The sequence below is a fragment of the Pseudopipra pipra genome, chromosome 20, assembly GCF_036250125.1.
Source record: "Pseudopipra pipra isolate bDixPip1 chromosome 20, bDixPip1.hap1, whole genome shotgun sequence".
NCBI lineage: Eukaryota > Metazoa > Chordata > Aves > Passeriformes > Pipridae > Pseudopipra > Pseudopipra pipra.
In genome coordinates this window covers 3,090,845-3,109,715 of record NC_087568.1, presented here as the reverse complement: position 1 = coordinate 3,109,715, position 18,871 = coordinate 3,090,845, and the positions used below count along the sequence as shown (strand labels likewise).

The 18,871-nt window shown below is 54.0% G+C and overlaps 1 protein-coding gene across 2 annotated transcripts in view; it reads left to right on the top strand.

The window, feature by feature from the left end:
* The first annotated feature begins 219 nt into the window (after positions 1-219).
* Positions 220-18,871, top strand: part of OLFM1 (olfactomedin 1) — a 31,980-nt gene continuing 13,328 nt past the window's right edge. Inside the window, exons 1-3 of one of the 2 annotated variants that reach the window (XM_064676747.1) lie at positions 220-819; positions 13,226-13,375; positions 18,701-18,856. In XM_064676747.1, the coding sequence (XP_064532817.1) occupies positions 754-819; positions 13,226-13,375; positions 18,701-18,856 (372 nt within the window). In that variant the 5' untranslated portion in view covers positions 220-753. Of the gene's footprint in view, positions 820-10,191; positions 11,265-13,225; positions 13,376-18,700; positions 18,857-18,871 lie in introns of those variants that run through there. The other variant, XM_064676746.1, reaches the window with a different exon arrangement.

Genomic DNA, 18,871 nt, shown 5'->3' with positions numbered 1-18,871 from the left:
GTGCACCCCTCCCTGTTCCCAGGTACCGCCGGAGATCGGGGGTGGGGAGGGATGGCATTGAGAAGGGGGTCCAGGAGGGGGTTCAGGAGGGGGGTTAACCCCCCTATTCCAGCCCTGCTCCCCGCGGGGCCGCCGCACCATCACCCCGCGCTGCCGCGGCTGCTTTTCCCCCTCTCCCTTTGCCGTGTTTAGTTAAATTTCCCCCGCCTTACTTGATGTCACATCCTGTTCCACAGCCATCCCCTGCTAGTAGCCAGCCCTACCAATTCCTTTCTTCTTTTTTTTTTTTTTTTTTTTTTTAAATCCTTGTCCTCTCCCCATCACCCCCCTTTTCAAGGCAAACTTTTGGCAATAGCAGAGATAATCATTGCGTGCTCCGTTGAATTTCCCTTCGCAAATGTCTTTGGAGCAAGGGAGCCATTAAAAAAAAAAAAAAAATTAAATAAATTACCAGAGAGCCAGCACCGAGAGCAGAGGAGAGAAACTGGGATCCCAATAAATATGCAAAGTGAAGGCTCTGCTGAGCAGATTTCTGGCATCGCTTCCCGAGGGTGCTGAGAGCCGCCCGCAAAATCAGGCTGATTTTTTTTTTTTAATTGCATTTTGTTGTCTTTTTTTTTTCCTTTTTTTTTCTCTTTAATTAAAATATTAATAAGAATAAAGGAGTGAGGAGGCAGCGAGGCTCGGGGACGGCGCAGGGAGGCTCGCCCGGAGGTGATCTGTATGCGAGGTGCCTAGAACGGGGTGCGAGAGATGCAACCGGCAAGCAAGCTCCTGACCCTCTGCTTCCTCATCCTGATGGGCACAGAACTCACCCAAGTAGGTTTATCTCTTCCTTCTCCCACACCCCCTCCTCCTCTCCCTTTCTCCCCAACGCCATTTTCTGTTAAACCTCGAGAGCACAAAAGAAAACTGGGATAGGATGCTGCACCTCCGTGCCCCCCCCCATCCCCGGGCGTCACCTGTGCCCAGCCCGCGGTGCCGGGGGACCCTCCGCGCTGGGGGGGAGCCGGGGGTGGGGGCACAGGGCGGGGGGCTCGGGATACCGGACCCCCAGAGACGGGGAGAGAAGGGGCAGCCCCGGCGTGGCCACCCCCCCGAGGGGTGTGGGGGACCCCCCACCCCACCCACCCGCGGGGAAAGTTCCCGTGAAGGGCTGGGGGAACAGGGAGGGGGCTGCGGGACCCCCGCCCCGGGCTCGGGCTCGGCCAAGTTCAGAGCTGCCCGTCCCGGGTCCCCACGGGGACGAGACTCCGGTGCAGGGTGTCAGTCCCTCCTTGTCCCCACCCTACTCCTCATGTGGGGGTAGCTTTGCTGAATTTAGGTGACATTTAAATGTCCCTTGATGTTTCCATCTGTGACAGCCTTGTGGGAGAGAGGAGCAGTTTATTTATCCCCCTCTCCCCACTCCACCTTTTTTTTTTTTCGCCCTGGATTTTAATGTTTTTCTTTACTGTCCCGGCCCCTGGACAGTCTGAGTAGCAGGGCTGGGGGAGAGAAGAGGAGGCACCCAAAAGACATTTCTTGCAAGTGGAATTAAAACTCCATTTGACTTCTTTAAGCTAACTGGGGAGAGGCAGGCAGGGTGATTGTCTTTTGTTATTTTCCCCTGTCACTGAGGAAAGGAAAAAAAGTAATTACAAGAGGATGCTCTAGATTGTGGGGTTAATTGTGGTGCTGCCTGGAAGCAAAAAAAGAAAGAAAAAGAAGCTATAAATAGGAGGGGAATGGAGGCTTCTTAGTGTAGGAGCAATTAGCAGCTGGGCTCTCATCCTGGATGCTTTATGGAGATTATTTTTCTCTTTCTCCTGCTGACAATGCTCTCTCCTGTCACTGCCCTACTGCTGAAGTTTGAGTAGCTGAAGCCTTTTGCCTTTGCACCCTCAGAGTATTTCTGCTGCCCCCAGGAAAGGAATGGCTAAAGCAAAGAGCTGCCTTAATCTGGAGCCCTCCAGAGAAGGGATGAGAAGGTTGTAATTTGAGGGGGGGGGGGGGGAGGGAAGGGGAAGGAAAGCAAAGCAGTCCCAAAGCTGTGTGGCTGAGGAGGGGTGGGAAGGCAGCAGAGCTGCAAGTGAGCGCCCAGGAGAAGCCCATTGTGTGAGAGATGCTCGGGCCGTGCGCATGCGCCGCGCTGGACAAAGCCAGGACCACCAGCATCGCTGGGCCACCAGCACGACGGGCTGCTGGCCACGCTCCTGGCCCAGCTCAGGGCACAGCCAGCCAGCAGCTGCAGTGGCATCGTGGCAAAGCAGCGTGGCAGGGCTGTCCTGGCCTCATTGCCCCTCCAGCCTCCCCTCCTGCCCAGCCCCATGCGATGAGCCCATGGACTGGGGACCTGGGTGGTGCCCCCTCCCCAGGGGTTGCCACCCCCTAGTTGGCCTTTCCAGCCCCGTTGCTCTGCTCTGGTGGGTTTTTTCGAGGACCAAAAGGATGCTGCTGTACCTGGCTGCTTTTCCCTTTTCCTGCTTTATTTCACTTCAACTTTTCGACCAACTTCAAACCGGGGTGGGGATGGGGAACCAAACCTGCCCTGAGCTGTGGGGCTGGGGGCTGCAGGGAACTTGGCAGAGTTACCTCCCAGCCTGTGGCAGGAGGTTTCAGCCCCTGCTAAAGCCTGGCTTTGCTGAGCTGCCTCGCTGGGGCTGGTTTCTGCTCTGCAGTGCCTACCTGGGCAGGTATCCACGTCCTGCCAGGCTGTGCAGAGCTCTCCCACCCTCGTGCCTGCTGACTCGCCTGGCACTGCAGAGCCCTTTCAGAGTTTCAGCATCTCATTTCTGTAGCACAGCTGCCAGATGCAATCCCCAAATATGCCTTTCAGCCCAGGCACCGCCCAGCTCAGTGTCTTCCACGGTTAATTTGGTGCCGGGTTCACATCTCCATCACACGTGGGGAGTCTCTGCCGTCCCCTACAGAGATCCCGTGCTGGGGGAGGAAGGATGGAGGTTCAGGGGAGAGAGGCTGCTGATTTAAGCAGCTTTCCCTGATGATGCAGAAGGTACTGCTGTCCCCTCCTGTCCCTCTCTGCAGTGACACTGACAGGCCAGTGCACAAGAAAGGAAGGAATGGGGAGAGGTCTGGCTCTTAAATGGGGCTGGAGAGGGTGAGCACAGGGCTGTCCTTCCAGTAGGGGGCTGGGAAAGCTCTTCTTGTGGAGGGAAGGGAGTTGTCACCAAGGTGTTGGTGCTGCAGCATCCTCTGGCAGTTCCCCCAGATGGGAGGAAGGATGTTTGTGCCAGGCTGGGAGCACATGGGTGATGCACATGCTGTGGGCTGCACCCCCAGTTTTGTAGGGGCTTGGAGACCTATCTAAGATGGGTGGTAGTTTTACCTGTGTGAAACAAGGGCAGAACTGCCCCTACACCCCCCAGTCCTTTGTAGAAGTCCCTGCCTGCCCCTCAGTCCCCCACGTGCCCCCAGAGGGCAGGGCTGGGGAGTGTCAGGAGCCCCAGAGTGAGACTTGCACTGGGATTTCTTTTAGCTGCCAAAGGTCTCCTGAGTTGTTTTGTGCCTTGCCTTGGCTCTCCCCAGGTCAGCAATCAGAACCTGGAATGACCTATTTTGGCTGGGTTGAACGGCTGGATTCAGGGTGCAGGGGCTGGGATGGGGGGCAAAGGTGCTCTGGGCAGCCTGGGGTGCAGCCCCCTCCCTCTGCTGTGTACACAGCTCTTTGCAGGGGCTTCCTGGGAAAAGCATGGGGCTTCCTCTCGTTGTCTTCTCCTCGGAGAGACCCAGGGCAGCTCTCCTGGTGTCCATGAAGGACCTGAGCCAATTTATGCTCTCTAAGGATCCGCTTGTCACGTGCAGAGAGACGGTGCTGCTGGAGGGGCAGAGGTTTGGGATGCTGTGGTGCAGCCAGGGGTGGTACAGAAGGGGTCTGGGGTGCCAACTGCTTGCCTGTCTGTCTGACCTGTCCTTTAGTCATTCCTCGAGCTGGGATATCACAGTGAAAACCTCTTGGCATTCCCCAAAGTTTCTCAGGAGCAGAGCAGTAGCCGGCGCTCCAACATCCAGTAATCATCAGAACCACACAGGAAGGAAGACCTTCCTGGAGCAGGCAGATATTAAACATTTAGGGCTTCTGCAATAGAAAAAAAAAAAAAAAGGACCTAAAAATAATAATTTTGCCATTGATTTTCCTAAAAGCACATCAGGCCCCTCTTGGGGCTGTTTTCAGGGGAAGGGAGAGGTGCCAGGGACACGCTGCCCGTGCTCAGCAGTGCCCAGCCCAGCCATGCTGGCTCCCTTCTGTCCATGGAGAACTTCCCAGTGCCCAGTTTGATGCCCAGGCTCTTCCTCCCCCTGTCAGGGAGACACATGGAAACTGGTAGGATTAAGCTGCAAATCTGCAGCCCGTAACAGGAGGCAGCTGCCTCGTCTCATAAACCAATTTGTGTCTCGTTTCACTAACTTCAGCTTTAACCAATAAAAAAGAAAGGTAATTTTCAGCCCTGGGTTGTATTTATTACTCAAGTTATCAGGCCTTGTAATCAGTATTAGCATCATACGTAAAGTAATACAAAACTAATTACTCTCAAAGTGAATTAGGTGAAGGCTGCAAACTGTGCTGACAGTGGAAGAACCTAATTCCGGAGTTATGAGTGATAAGTGTTGCCTTTGCTCTGCTGTGATGAAGCTGCAAACAAAAGGGAACAAGGCAGGGACAGGGACACCCAAGGAGTGTCCCTCTGGGGTTTCTTGCCTGTGGATACCTCAGCCAGGCTCTTTGGGAGACCTGAGAGGTTGAGTCAGTCAGGCAGGGGAAGATGCACTTGGGGAAACTGAGATACAGAGCCTGAAATGTGTCTTAGCACCAGCAAATCCCAGCTGGGGGGGAAGTGTGTCTAAAAATCCTGATTTTCCTTCTTTTGTAAACTGTAGCTATTGGTTGTTGCTGCTCCCTTTGAGCTGAGCCCAGGAGCCCTGGTCCCAGCCTCTGGACTGGCTTTATCCTGGGTCTTGGCCCTGGGAAGCTTTTTCTCTGCTCAGGACTCGGGTCCTGGCTCCCAGCCCGCCCTGCCCATCCTGGAAAGAAAACAGTGGGACAGGAGCACTGTCAGCCCTGGGCCCAGGAGCAATGCTGTGTTTCCAGCAAGTTTTCACTGTGAAGTCACCTTCTGACTGGAGGCGTGTGCCTGACCCAGGGGAACGTGCCAAAAAATTCATCCTCCCCAGCCACAACATCCAAGTAATCGGCCCAGAGGCTCTGACTTGTCTTGGCACCTGCTGGTGGATCAGGGGCTTAATGTCAAGAGCAGCTTTAGCCTGACACAGATTTAGCCACGTGAAGCCCTGTGAAGGGGTTTGTCACTTCCAGAGTGGCACAGGGAGCGTGTTCTCTCTCCTGCAGAGCGTTTCTCCCTGTGTGTGGGTAAGGAAAGGGAAGGTCTGGGAGTGTTTTGCATGCGGGAGCAATCCCAGTGTCTGGAGCTGGGAGTTGACTTTTCAGAGCACGTCAGGCTGCCTGATCCCAAAATGTGGCTGCTCCTGGAGTGAGGCACAGGACCAGGCACAGGTTCCACACAAAGTCCCACCAGGGGCTGGCACTGATCCACATCATCGTGCTCACTCTTTCTGAAGCACTTTGAGGTCTTAAATTGCTGTTTTCTTTCCTTCCTTCGCTTTCCCTGTCTGTCCATCCATACCCTTCCCGTGAGGAGGGGAAGAGCTTGCTCTTTGTTGTTACAGGGCCCAGGACTGAGGCTTGTGGGAGTGATGGTAGCACAGCAGTGACAAAAAAACCCCAGAGAGAAAACAAGGAAGTTTGGAAGTCAGACCAAAAAATCTGGGAAAATTGGTACCATTTCTTGCTGTGGCAGTTGTGACCTGCTGAGGGACAGATGCCCCATGGCAAGTGCAAGAGAGGATCGTACTGTGCCCCAGAGGTGATGGGGGTACAAACTGTGTGTTCCCTAATGAGGATGTGGGTGCCCACGCTGCCTCCCAGGGCAGGTGGTGCCTCTTCTCAGGCTGGAGGGATTTCAGGTACCTCCAGGGAATGAGGAATGCGAGGGAAGGGGGTGAAAGTTTACTAAGTTGAGAGGGGGATGAGAAACGTCATCTTTCTGTCCAGAGCAGAGTCCAGGCCTTTCCCTCTGCAACTCTGTGGTGCTGGGCAGAAAGCAGAGGGACACAGTGAGCCCCCAGTGCAGTTCTGGGCTGGGCTTAGAGAAGGCTGGGCTGGGCTGGGCTGGGCTGGGACCTTCTTATCCTCAGCCTTAACCCCACTGCAGGGACCTGCCCCAGGAGAGCTGCTCAGCATCCCCACAGCCTGGTTTTTGGAATGCTGTCCCATCCATATGTGACAGGGGTGCTCCTCTCCACCCCTCAACTCGCCTGTCTTCACACATCCACACTCCTTTGGGTGCAGCAGCACCTGGCAGTGGGGCAGTCTGGGATGAGTCAGGGCTCCATGAGGGATGCAAAGAGTCAGTGGAGGCAGCAAACCCTCCAAGAGGCCAGTTCAGAGCCCCTCCATCAACTATAGGAAGGAGGAAAATCACTTAGTCCAATCTAAGTATCTGAGGAGAACCCCTGAAGTTACACAACCAGGTCTTTCCAGAAAGGACAGACATTTCCCACATTTCCTGCCCAGAGTGCCTGGCACACCTCACAGGTCTCCAGTACAGAGAGGAGGAGCTGGAAAGAGCAGGAGTAGGGGCTGTCCCACACACCACGGAGCAATCATCGGACAGGCTGGAGTGCCTGGCCAAATTCCTGAGTCCTGTGCTCCCAGGACAGGAGCTGCCAGCCCCTCCACTGGGCAGCCAGCTCAGCTGGACTCACCCTTCTCGGGTGTTAGTTGAGATCCTCCAGCGTTTGCTGAGCCAGCTTGGAGCACCGGCAAGATCTGAGGCTGTTAAAATACAGGTGCGTGTGTTTTAGAGCAGCTCCCGTCCTCTCACCGTGCAGCCAACTGGAATTCTCGGGTTGGGGGGCGTTGACACGATCCCCACCAAAACTTGGGAGCAACAGGAACTTCAGCACCTCTTCTCCAAACCAGCCAGGAGAGGGAGACAGTGACCGCCGTGTCCTGCACGCTCACACACAGAACTGTCCCTCTTTGCACACCTTGACCCTTGCAGGTCCCCTCCAGGCTGACAGGCACGTTTTGCGTTATCACTTCCCAGCAGCGGAATTTTCCACTAAGTAGCTATTTTGGAAGACCCTATTCTTTGCTTTTATCTATCATTCCTCCTCTTTCTCTGCTTGGAATACATGCATGCAAAAAGCATCTTTTGTTCCTTAAACAGTTCATCTTTTCCTGCTGTTTGCTCCCTGCTTGCAGCAGGAGAGGCACGGAGGGGGCAGCCTTGGACCCCTAATTTTTTGGGCAGCCCTGCACCCACTGCTCTCGTGGGGAAGGCAGCTGGAGCGAGTGCATCAGGACAAGAAAAACAGTGACAACAAAACTTTTTTTTCAAGGCAATTCCTTGTGCAAAAACCCAAAGTGATCAGGAGAAAGGTGAGCTCAACCAGTTCAGCAGAACTGGTACTGCAGGGATTTCTGCAATGGAAAGTTGCTTTTCAAGGTCCATATCCAGTGAATACCATCAGGTCAAAAAGAGTCACCTGAGTCTCCTCCTCCTTGATTTCACCAGTGTTTCTGCTGATGTGCTCTAGCAGGAGTAAAGGCAACATCAGGTCTCCCACATCAAGTTTATTGGAATTTCATGTCAGTATTTTCATTCTGTTGCCACGCTGGGCTTCTAAAACAAGGGAAATTGTTTGGGTAGGGAAGAGTTTCCATGTTTGCACATCAGCTACTTCAGGCACTGAGATGAAAACAGTCATTTTCCTCCTTGATGCCCATGATCTGCAGCATGTCCATGCACAGCTGCGACCACCACCCTCTGCATAACCCTCCATCCCTAAAAAAGGGAAACAGCAGCATTTCTGGGACCCTCTTTTTTTTTGTCAGGTCTCTGCTTTGGAGCAGCTGATGTGGATTCAGCTTGCATGGCTATGATTTGGGGGAGGGTTGTGTCTCTCTTCACCCCAGGTTATACCCTACAGGCTCGGGACCATCCTGCTCCCAGCACAGGTTGTTAATGCATTAAGTCACTGAACTGTCTGAAAAGGTGTGGAAGAACATCTTGATGTCCCTGCCTTAACTCCTTTTATCTTACCAGCAACAGAAAAACCTCCCCCAAAACTGCTGGTTTTGGCTCTGTTGTAAACGCTGAGAGCAAGAGAAAGAAATGAAATCTGCTCCGGGGAAACAGAGCAGTTCTGCCTCCCTCCACCTGCACAAACCCTGGGAAAAGGTTCCCAGGAATGGGCCACCTCCTCAGCAGGGACTTGTGGCTGCTGCTCCTCTCTCTGTGCTTTGCTGTCCCCATCTGAGTAAGTTTTAATCCTTGCAAAGCATTTGAAAGGTATATGAATGTGCACTGGTGGGAAATGAGGCTTTGTGGAATGATCCTTATCACACTGAATACCATTTTACACATTGGAGTATCCATAGGTCTAATTCCCTTGTATGTTCCTGGAGTAGGCAAATATGAGGGATAAACTTTACTTACTGACTCAGTTGCAAAATGAACGTTAAGATGATTTAAGTGTAGCACTCAAGTGTTTTATATGATATGAAATCAGATAAGCAATCAGAGCCTCAGCTGCCACAGTGCTGAGCACAGCAGAAGCACCTGTTAGAGCAGCACCAGAGCAGAGCAGGGAGCTGTGATTCCTTCTAAAAGCTGGAAGCCATCCAAGGCTTTTGCCTAATGAACCTGTTCCTATAACCACAGCCTGAAGCACCTCCTTGCTGCAGAGCCCCTCAGGTACCACCCCACACCCCTGGCAGCAGTTTTGCCATGGAAGGGTTGCTGGTGCCTCACCTGGGCTGGGTGAAGCTGATTCCACAGGGTGGAACCAGTTTATCCCTTTTGGAAGCCCGAAGCAGGACAGTGTGTGGTTCAGAGGGCAGGACAGTTTCCCTACTGATTTCAGCAGCTGGCTGACTTACCTGGGCTAGAGCTGAGCAGGAGGAAGGGGCAGAGTGAGGTGGATGCTGCTGGGAAGTGAGGGAAGGGAACGGCATTCCAGCTGCCAGAGCCCGATTCTGCTGCTGCTGGGAGGGACAGGATCCGACCTGGCAGCAGCGCTCCTGCTCTAACTCATCTCTTTTTCTCCACCTGGTGGACTTGCTAAATGTGCTTTATTTCAGTGTGTTACAGGAGCTCCACAGCTCTCCCTGCAGAAACAGCTCCACTGGGCTGTGGCTGGTGCTGCTCCCTTTGCCCAGACCGGCAGTTCTGGGATGATCCCACACCAAGGGCCATGTCCCCAGTGAGGGACAAGGTCCTGCTAAGGTGGGACAGGCCAGCTCAGTGGTGGTTGGAACATTCAGGGTCTCCTGCAAGAGGGCAGTGGTGGCTATTCCAACATGCCAGGGCTGGTGCTGTACCAGTGGAGTGATGGGTGTCACCTCTATCCTCTGGAGAGGGACAGCAGATTAATTTCAGAATTTTGCTTTGCACAGGGTGTTTCAAAGGTTCACTTAGGGGAGGATGTGCAAGGAACTGCAGAGCTCTGTTTGTGGGAGACTTTGGTTCTGAGGTCACCAGGCCAGTTCTGCAAATGCCTTCAGGAAACCTGAGTTGTGACCAAGCCCCATCTCGCTGCCCATGATATGCCAGGCTGGCCAGTGGTGTTGGTTGATGTTTGCAGCCTGTGGGGTTCCTCGGCAGGGAATTCCCGCACTGGGAATGAGACAGGAGCAGCGTGGGGCAGGAACAGGGCAGGCAGGTCTACCGGGACATTTCGGTTTATCCTTTGCTCTGACGGAGCGCTGTCGCGACAGAATGGGGCGAGGGGGCGAGCGGGGACGCGGGGGGGTGCTCTGACAGGGCTGGGCAGCACCAGGTGCCCCGCAGGGGTCGCACAGCCCGCGGGATTGTGCGGGGGGTTCTCAAGGAGCGCTTGAGGACTGGCAGCAGCCCTGGCCGGCTCCCCTGGCTGGCAGCAGCTCCCCTTTGTCCCCTGCACGGCGCTTCTCCGCTGCAGTCCCCGCGACCCCCGAGCGCCCCCGGCCCCGCAGCGCGGCCCGCAGCCGGCAGAGGGAGCGGCAGCGCCGCAGAGGGGGAACCGCCCCCCCTTCCCCGCTCCGCTCCCTCCCCAAACCTCCTCCACCTCCTCCCCAGTTCTCTTCCGTCCCCTCAAATCTTCTCTCCTTTCCCCCAGTTTTCCCCCCCTTCCCCCAAATCTTTTGCCCTCTCCCCAAATCTTTCTCTCCCTTCCCCAAGCCTTTCTGACTCTCTTCAAATCTCTCCCCCTCTCCCCAGTTCTTTCCCTGTTTCCCATATCTTTTTTCTCCATATCTTTTCTCCCTAATCTTTTCTCCACATATTTTTTCTTCCCTGCTTCCCTCCGCTCCCCTTTTCCCAAACCTTTTCTCCCTAAATCTTTTCTCCCCAAACCCTTTTTTCCCCTCTTTCCCTCCACTCCCCCTTCCCCAAACCTTTTCTTCACAAACCTCTTCTCCCAACGTCTTCTCCGCAAATCTTTTCACCCCTCCTTCCCTCTGTTCCCCCTTCTCCTAATCTTTTCTCCCCAAATCTTTTCACCCTTCCTTCCCTCCGCTCCCCCTTCCCCAAATCTTTTCTCCACAAACCTCTTCTCCCCAAATCTTTTCACCCCTCCTTCCCTCCGCTCCCCTTTCCCCAAACCTCCCTCCCGACAAAAATCCTTATCCCTCCCCCAAATCCCTGCTTCCCTTCTCCCCTCCCCAAATCCCTTCTCCCCTCCCTCTCCCCCCTGTCCCCCCCCTCACCCGCAGTCTCCCCGGCTGGCTGGGCGCTCCCTCCCCGCGCCCCTCCCCGTCCCGTCCCACCCCCGACCCGCCTCCTGCAGCCGCTCGCTCCGGTCGGGGCGCGCCCGGCGGCGGCGGCGGGCGCAGGGGAGGCAGCCCCGCTCCGCACCGGCACCGGCAGCGCTCGCAGCGGCACCGGCAGCACCATCGGCAGCGCCGGGCAGGGCGGCGGCGGGGCGGCGGAGGACGATGGGCCGGCGGCGAGCGGCGGCGGCGGCCGGGCGGCTGGCGCAGCCCGAACCCAGCGGCATGGAGCCCGGCGCCGGTGCAGAATGAAGGGTGCCTGCCGCCCCCCCCCGCAGACATGTCTGTGCCTTTACTCAAGATTGGAGTCGTCCTCAGCACCATGGCCATGATCACCAACTGGATGTCGCAGACGCTGCCCTCCCTCGTGGGGCTCAACACCACCAAACTCACGGCGGCCACGGGCGGCACCTTGGACCGCAGCACGGGAGTAAGTGCCGGGGGGCGGCGGGGGACGGGGAGGGCTGCCCGGAGCATCCCTGTCTGCCGGAGCATCCCAGGTGCCCGGAGGATCCCGACCTCCCGGAGCATCCCAGCCTTCCGGAGCATCCCTGCATCCCGGGGCACCTATCCCTGCCTCCCGCGGCGGCAGCGCCCCGCTCCCCGCCGCCGCCCAGTCCCCTCCTCGCCTGGGTGTCCCCCGCGCTGCCACATCCCTCCTTGCCCCGATGCCCCCCCTGGGGACCCCCGCGGCCGTCCGGCTCCCCCCCTGCAGGAGCCCCCGCGCTGCAGAGAGCGGCGCCCCGGGGAGGGGCAGGATCGCCGCCCCTCGGGGTAATGGGGGGCAGCGCTGCAAGTGCCCCCCGGGAGTCGTGCAGGAGCGGGGATGGAGCGGTGCGGGGACAGGGGGTGCTGGCAGGAGATGGGGATGGCCGTGGGGAGAGTACCTCTCCCTCTTCCTCTTCCTCTCCTCTCCTGTGGTTTAGCCATCCCTCGATCCGGGCTGTGGGCGATCCAGGTGCCCGCCCGTCCCTGCAGCCAAAGGGATGCAAAGTTTCCCTCGCTGCTGCCGCAAAAGCAGCGGGACAACGGGTGCGAGTCCCGGAAGGCTCCTGCGCTTCCCTCCTTTCCCGATCAGTCCTCAGTGGGATGGAGATGCGGTGGAGAAGTTGCCGTGTGTCGCGGTGGTGCCGTACGTCCCCTGTCCCTGCTCTGCTGGAGGGCTGGTGCTGTGCCTGAGCTTCTCGCTTTGGGAATGGCTGGAAAACAATCCTGTCTGTCTCTCTGTCTTCCGTGAGCAGGGAAAATTGGGCATCTTTCGCCTCCAGGCTGCATGCTTGTGCCTTGTGAGAGAGCTCCAGTATTACAGCTCTGCTGTTCCAAGAGTATTTCATGTAGTGGTTCTGCTGCTGGTGAATGAAGCTGGGATTTTTTTTTCCGTGTTATCAGGGTTTATGAAATCTGTTTACTCTTATATTTTCCCCGGTTGCTTTAGCAAGAGAATCAAATTGTGTGTCTGCCTGAGCGTCTGTCTTAGGTCATGTCTGTCAACGTGGGCATTTGCAAGGTTATTTTCTACAGTGAAACAGTAGAAAGAACATTTCCCCTCTGGTTGGGAACATGATGACACCTTCCAAGTGATCGGAGGCTGGGTCGTGATTAAATAATGTATTTTGCAAAGTGCTGTGAGAACAAAGGAAAATTAAGATCAGAGAGGTTTGGAGAGCACAGAGGGCTCGAGGGGGCTGAGGAATGTGCTGTGTTTGGGGCTGGGCTCCCTTTCCGTGGTGTGTCCTGGAAGCTCAGACCCTGCTGGTACCCTCCGGACTGCATCCCATCCCTGCTGGCACTCCTCACAGGGCACTGCTCCGGGCTTTCCCTGCCTGGAACCCGGTGAACACTGGAGGGAAATGGTTGTCTGGTGAAGCTCCCCATCCCCCGGGGAGTCTGGCAGAGGAGGGAGGAACGTAACTCCCGGTGTCCGTTTACTCAGGAGAGCTGATTTTCCAGCTGACAGATCCGGGAGAGCTCTGCAGAGGCAGCTCACTGCTCAGCCCTCAGCAGGACACTGTGCCCTCACTGGTGGCTCAGGCTCATCCTTCTCAGGGTGTCAAGGAGAAGCCAAGTGCTCTGTCACGACAGCGGGGCAGCGGGTCCCCACCTCGCTGCTGCCTGGCTTTCCTTGTGTCCATGCCTTCCCACATGCATTGCCTTCCTCTTTGAGCTCTTGCTCTCCTTTTCAGACCCTTGTTTTATTTGTCCCCAATCCATATTTTTGCATTACAAGTGAATTTTGCCAGCTGGGCCCTCGGAGGAGCCGCCCTCCACTTCCAGCACAGCTCCACTCTCTGCCACATCCATCCTGCTTCCTCCACTCCTTCCCCTTCACCTCCCACACCCCTGCCAGGCCTCCCCCCATTTAATTAACCCATCTTTCCCTGTGTTAATTAGGTGTTGCCTACCAACCCAGAGGAAAGCTGGCAGGTCTACAGCTCTGCCCAGGATAGCGAGGGACGTTGTATATGCACAGTGGTGGCACCTCAACAGACGATGTGCTCGCGTGATGCCAGGACAAAGCAGCTGAGACAACTATTAGAAAAGGTAATGGCTGAGTCCTTCTGGGAAAAGTGGTTTGGTTTGGTGTGACACTGGGGGTAAAAACCTGAGGAGGGTGGACTGAGCCTTGGTTTCCAGGGAAGATGGACCCCTTGGCCCAGATCTCCCGTGCCAGAGCTGTTCCCGTGTGTGTGGTGGGGAATAATGAGCTGCAGTCAGGAGGAGAAATCTCTACGTGTTCCTGAGGCACAGAGGAAACCCTGGGCTCAGGTCAGGGTAAAACTGCTGAGATCAAAGCAGCCAATATTGAACCATATTGCTAAAAAAAAAAATTGACCCTTTTTTTCATTATGTTGACACAAGCAGTTTCAAAGGATGAACCTCAACAAGATGAGAGGAGATAGAGTTAAAACCCCAAAGCCCATGCATTCCTAGCCAAGCTGATATTAAAGAGGTCGAGTAAAACTGTACAAGCTGTCAACATCAAGTAGCACAGAGATGACAGCTAGTGGTTTTCTTTCTAATGTTGACATCCACTTGATTAGTTTTTAATAGTCTGCTGTCCAAAAAGATCAAAGAATCTCATTAGGGAAACATTCCCAATAACCAGAAATTTTCCAGGTAATAGATTTCACCGAAGAAATGCTGTTCCATGTGAAATGGTGCTCTTCCCTTTAAAATATAAGCTGACTCCTGTGCTGGATATATAATTAAACCCCATGCCCCAATGCTGTATTGGTATGTGTTGTGCATGACAAAAGAATTTTTGTCCTGCTGCTTTGGGGAAGCCACTGTATTAATTCCCTGTAACAACATTAAACCTACACTTAACTGATGTTCCCATGTGATAAGGACAATAAAGCGAGCCAGGAAACATTTAGCCCTAAAACAATTCTTTGGTATGTCAGAGGCTTCTAAAAATAATCCTACTCAAGCTTTTATTTCTCTGAGCAATAACGCAATGGGTCCATTTGCCTGAGAGGCAGCAGGCGTTATATTTATGAGCAGCTGCCATGGGTGTCCGAGAGCCTCCGTGTTCCCAGAACTTCTCAGAGGCATTAAATGAGCAGGATTTGACCCAATGCCCTCTGCTAATGGACAGGAGTTGGGTGTAGGAGACCTGGGATAACATCAGGAGGGTGTAAGTAAGCGCGTGGTGATTTTTTTTTATGCAGCTCTCTGGCTGCCAATGGATAGAGTGAGGGAGGAGCTGTATTTCCAGGCATGTGTTCTGGGGATGTTACCTGCCTGCTAATCTGTCTGCATCTCACTCCCACGCTAACCTAAATGAAAAACCCCAAAATAAAGAATAGGCTCTTAGTGCCAGACATCTGATCTTGAGGGAGGCTGAAATGACAATCCCTGTAGGAGAAACCAAACTGCAGAGAAGAGCTCCCAGCTTCCCAGGAAGGATTTCGAACCTGAAAACTCCTTCCCTCATCATCTGATGTTTTAACTCTAGTGATGGGAAAACTCTCAGCTCCTGACTTCTCTCTGCCAGCAGATGAAGCAGCATAATGTGTCAAAGAGGTAACTGTGTTTGGATTTTCAAAGGAGCAGACCTGGAAGTCACCTATGGGGATGATGAGGTGTTGCCAGAATTAAGCTACATTTGTGTGGGGGTGGGTGGGGGTGTGTGTGTGTGTACACAAAGCAATTACAGCAGCTGCAGTGGAAATCTCCACACAGAGGCTTCAGCAGCTGAATTTTGAGGTTCAAAGCTGCCAGGACTGCATCCATCTACACTCAGCTCGTGGGGCTGAGCATCTGTGTAGGAAGTGCAGTTCCTGTGGCTGGGGAGTGAGTGCTGGGCACTGAGTCAGGTTAAAGAGCAGCGTTCAGGGAGGTGAGGGGAGCCAGGGCCGCTCGCCACCGCACAAACTGTTCAGCCCAGGTTTAGGCACTTGAGGTGTCTGAGCTCATCCTTGGCTGGAGTACACGGAGTCCTTCCAGCCTGATATGTGTCAGGTGCTGAGTCCAGATCTTGGGCTGCCTCCAAACCAAGACATCACCTCGATCCTGCTCATAAACAGATTATGTTTTTTATCTTCAGATGGATTTTTATTTATTTATTTTGGCCCTGTTTTCTGGGAGGGCTTCCTCCTCTGATGGTCAAAACCATTTTTGGTTTCCTGCCAATTCTTCATCTTGCCAGCACTGATTTCCAGATTAAACAGGTCTTTTTGTTCCTTTGATAGTCACTCTGAGGTGTATCTACAAAGGAAAATGCCATCTCTTCTCAATCTTCACTTTGCCTCCTACAGACCTTATAAGATGAACTTTTCATGTTCTGAACCATCAGCTGCATCCATTTCTCTGCTAATTTTTCCCATAGACCATGAAAATCTCCCTCAAGGTGCCTCATGCTGTTGTTCCACCAGTTTGTCCAGCTGCCCAAGGCTAAAAATTCATCTCAATTCAAAACCCAAAGATGGGCTTAGAACAAGTCTTTTGGAGCTGGTATGAAAGGCTGATCCACAGGGAAGCTTGAGCAGGGTTTAAACCGTGGCTTTGACCTTACAGATCTCACTGAGGTCATCAGGCCAATATTGACTCTTTGATACTTTGCTTTAATTCTGAAACAACTCATCAAACAAGATGAAAAGAACAGCACTGGAAGTTTCATTTGTATTAATTTTCTATTTCAAATGCTAAAAATAACTTTCCCCAAGACTATCACAGGTACTTGTCTCGCATTAGCTTGATGAAAATGAGGTTTCAGGTTGAGAGTGGGGGCAAAAAGCATTGTAGCCCATGATTGAGGACAGCAGTTAACGGAGGAAGCTGAGGGAATTTGAGAGACAGGATCCTTGGGCCTGAGTTCATTAGAGCACTTCTGTACATGCTTAAGTTTAAGCTATGAACAGTCTCATTGAAACCTAATCATGTGCCAGAGTACTTTGATGGATCAAGGGTGTGATATGCTAATGATGGAAAACAAGCAGATCTTCAGCTGCTGGAGCACAAGCTGCTCTCAGGGACCAGGGGCGATGCTGCAAGTCTGGCCACAATCTTGCCTGGCTGAAAACAATACAGGCAACAAATACCGAGCCTGGGCTTGTAAAATCCACCCCCAAAATAGCACAGCAGCTATTTTAGGCATCTCCATTTAGAGACATGTGAGGAGGTTATTTTCCTCTGCAGTCAGGGAGAGGCAGAAACACTCCAGAGGTGTTTTCAGAGCAGCAGCCCCAGCGAGATGCTCTGACAGCAGAGTCTGTCTCTCCCTACCAACCAAGAAGCAGTGTAAGGAGCACCCCGTAGCCTTACTCAGCCCCTGTGAACTCTGATACTTGTCTGTCATTACAGAAATGCTCTTTTCTGATTACTTGCAGCTTGGCCTTTAGTTGGGGTTAGGCATTAGTGCAATTAGATCAATTTTGCATGATCTCTACAAGCCATTCCTATCCCAACCCCTTGGAACAATTCTGCTGGGCAGATACAGCTCATCTCAAAGGAGAATAGGTTGGATTACTAGAATAAAAATATCTGCAGAGCAGCCACGCTTGTCCCTTCTCCTGCCTCAGGGTAGAGAGAAGTCTTCAAACTCCTCCACATCCAGCCCAGGTGAATTAGCACCCAGCTGTGACTGCTGGAAGCTCCCTGGGGGTGGCACAGCTAAACAGGAGTTGAACAGTCTCGGGCTGAGCTCAGGTTTGCTCTTTTCTTGTCCAAACCAAGAGGGTCTTGTTCTGCTCTTCCCTGCTCCTCAGGCCTCTCTGAGCAGGTCCTTGGGGGTAGTCAGGGTGGGTGCTGGTTCATCTCCAGGTGATGTGCTGGGGCTCAGAGACTGAAAATAGCTTCACCTTTGCCGAGGAAGACTATTAGACCCCCAGAGGAGTCGTACAGAATGTTTCCTCGCTGCTGGCCTTTGAAATACAGGTCACCCATACATTTTTAATGGATCCCTGTAATAGTTTTCTTGTCATCGTGCATGAGCAATGGGCATTTTGATGGGCTCCCAAGCTGCAGACACCACAGTTGGCATTTGACCCGGGCTGGTTTCAGCGAGGAGTCTCCCAGCCCTGGCTGCGCGCGGGTGTCCTGCCGTGCCCTCGCCCTGTCACTTGAGGTAAGTCACCAACAGCCCAGTGCGATTGGCCCGAGGAAATATTGCACTTGCACCATTCCTTCCCCATCCCGGCCCTGCCCGCGCTCGGCTCTGGCGAGGACGGCGACGGGAGCGGATGTGGCAGTGGAAGTGTCTGGGAGCGGATCCGCGGCGACGACGCTGGCTCACATTTGGGTTTTGCTGAGACGCCCACAGCCGAGGAGACTTGAGCCAGGACGGCCCTGACGCAGCAGCACGCTCGGGGGCCTGATTCATTTCAGCCCCGGACGTCATCCCCGCGGTGCCACGGTGGCGCTGCTGTGGGTGACGTGGCGGTGGCAGCAGCACCGGCCGTGGGCTGAGCCCCGTAATGCACCAGCCAGGGTACAAACACATCCGTCCCCGATGCAAGGACCTTAAATATCGCTCACTGCCTCATGCTGAATAGGTGCTTTGGTGCCTGCCCACGTCAGAGCTTCGTTCCCCCTCTCCCAAGCCTGAGAAAGGAGAGGAGGGAATATCTTAATAGATCAGATGGCAGCCAACCTTCAAAATCAGGTCAGCCTAGCTGGCGTTTCCTTCCCCTCCTTACACCTTCAGCTCTTTTTCTCACGACGAGCTCAGCCAACCTTCTTTGCCTCATTCCTGGGGCGAGGCCAGATGGGCTCTGCACGGGGAGCTGCGGGGCTGCGGCACCGCTCGGCTCCCAGAGCTGCCGGCGCGGCACAACCGCCCCAGCGGGCAGGAACCGGTGGGGAGTGGGAGCTCCCACCGTACTTCCCAGCTCCAGGGTGCCCTCACCCGCAGCTGGGTTTGTTGTGGCAGATGCTGTGTAAACAGTTGGGCTGTTTTGGATAATGAAGTTTTACGAGCTGGGAGTAAAGTTTGCATTTAGGCAAATCAGCGTCGCTCACGCGCGCGAGGAAATGGAAATGTGCACCTGAGCAGAGGCTTTTCTCGTACCCAGGTGGGCCTCTGCTCAACTAAGAGCTCTCCTTGTGCAACAGCAGGTGCCACTCCAGCTTCTCAAAGAGGCAGCCACGAGTGACATGTTTTAGCCTCGACTACAACCCTTTTTTGCATGTGAGATTGTTAAATTATTCTGTGCAGCAGGAAAAACATTTAGGAAACACATTTACTCTGGTTTAGAGCACGGGGTCATAATCTGTGAGATGCTGTTGATTAACTAGTAAATAATGCATGGGCTGATTGCCCTTTATCTCTGCTGACTGTGTGGAAAAGGTCAGTGTTGGGATGCAAAAGAGGGGCTGCCTTGGTGCTGGAAGTACCTTCTTAATGAGTCCCTTCTCGTTTGACAGGTGCAAAACATGTCCCAGTCGATAGAGGTGTTGGACAGGCGGACCCAGAGAGACCTACAGTACGTGGAGAAGATGGAAAACCAGATGAGGGGACTGGAAACAAAATTTAAGCAAGTGGAAGAAAGCCACAAGCAGCACCTGGCAAGGCAGTTTAAGGTATGTCTGCTTTCC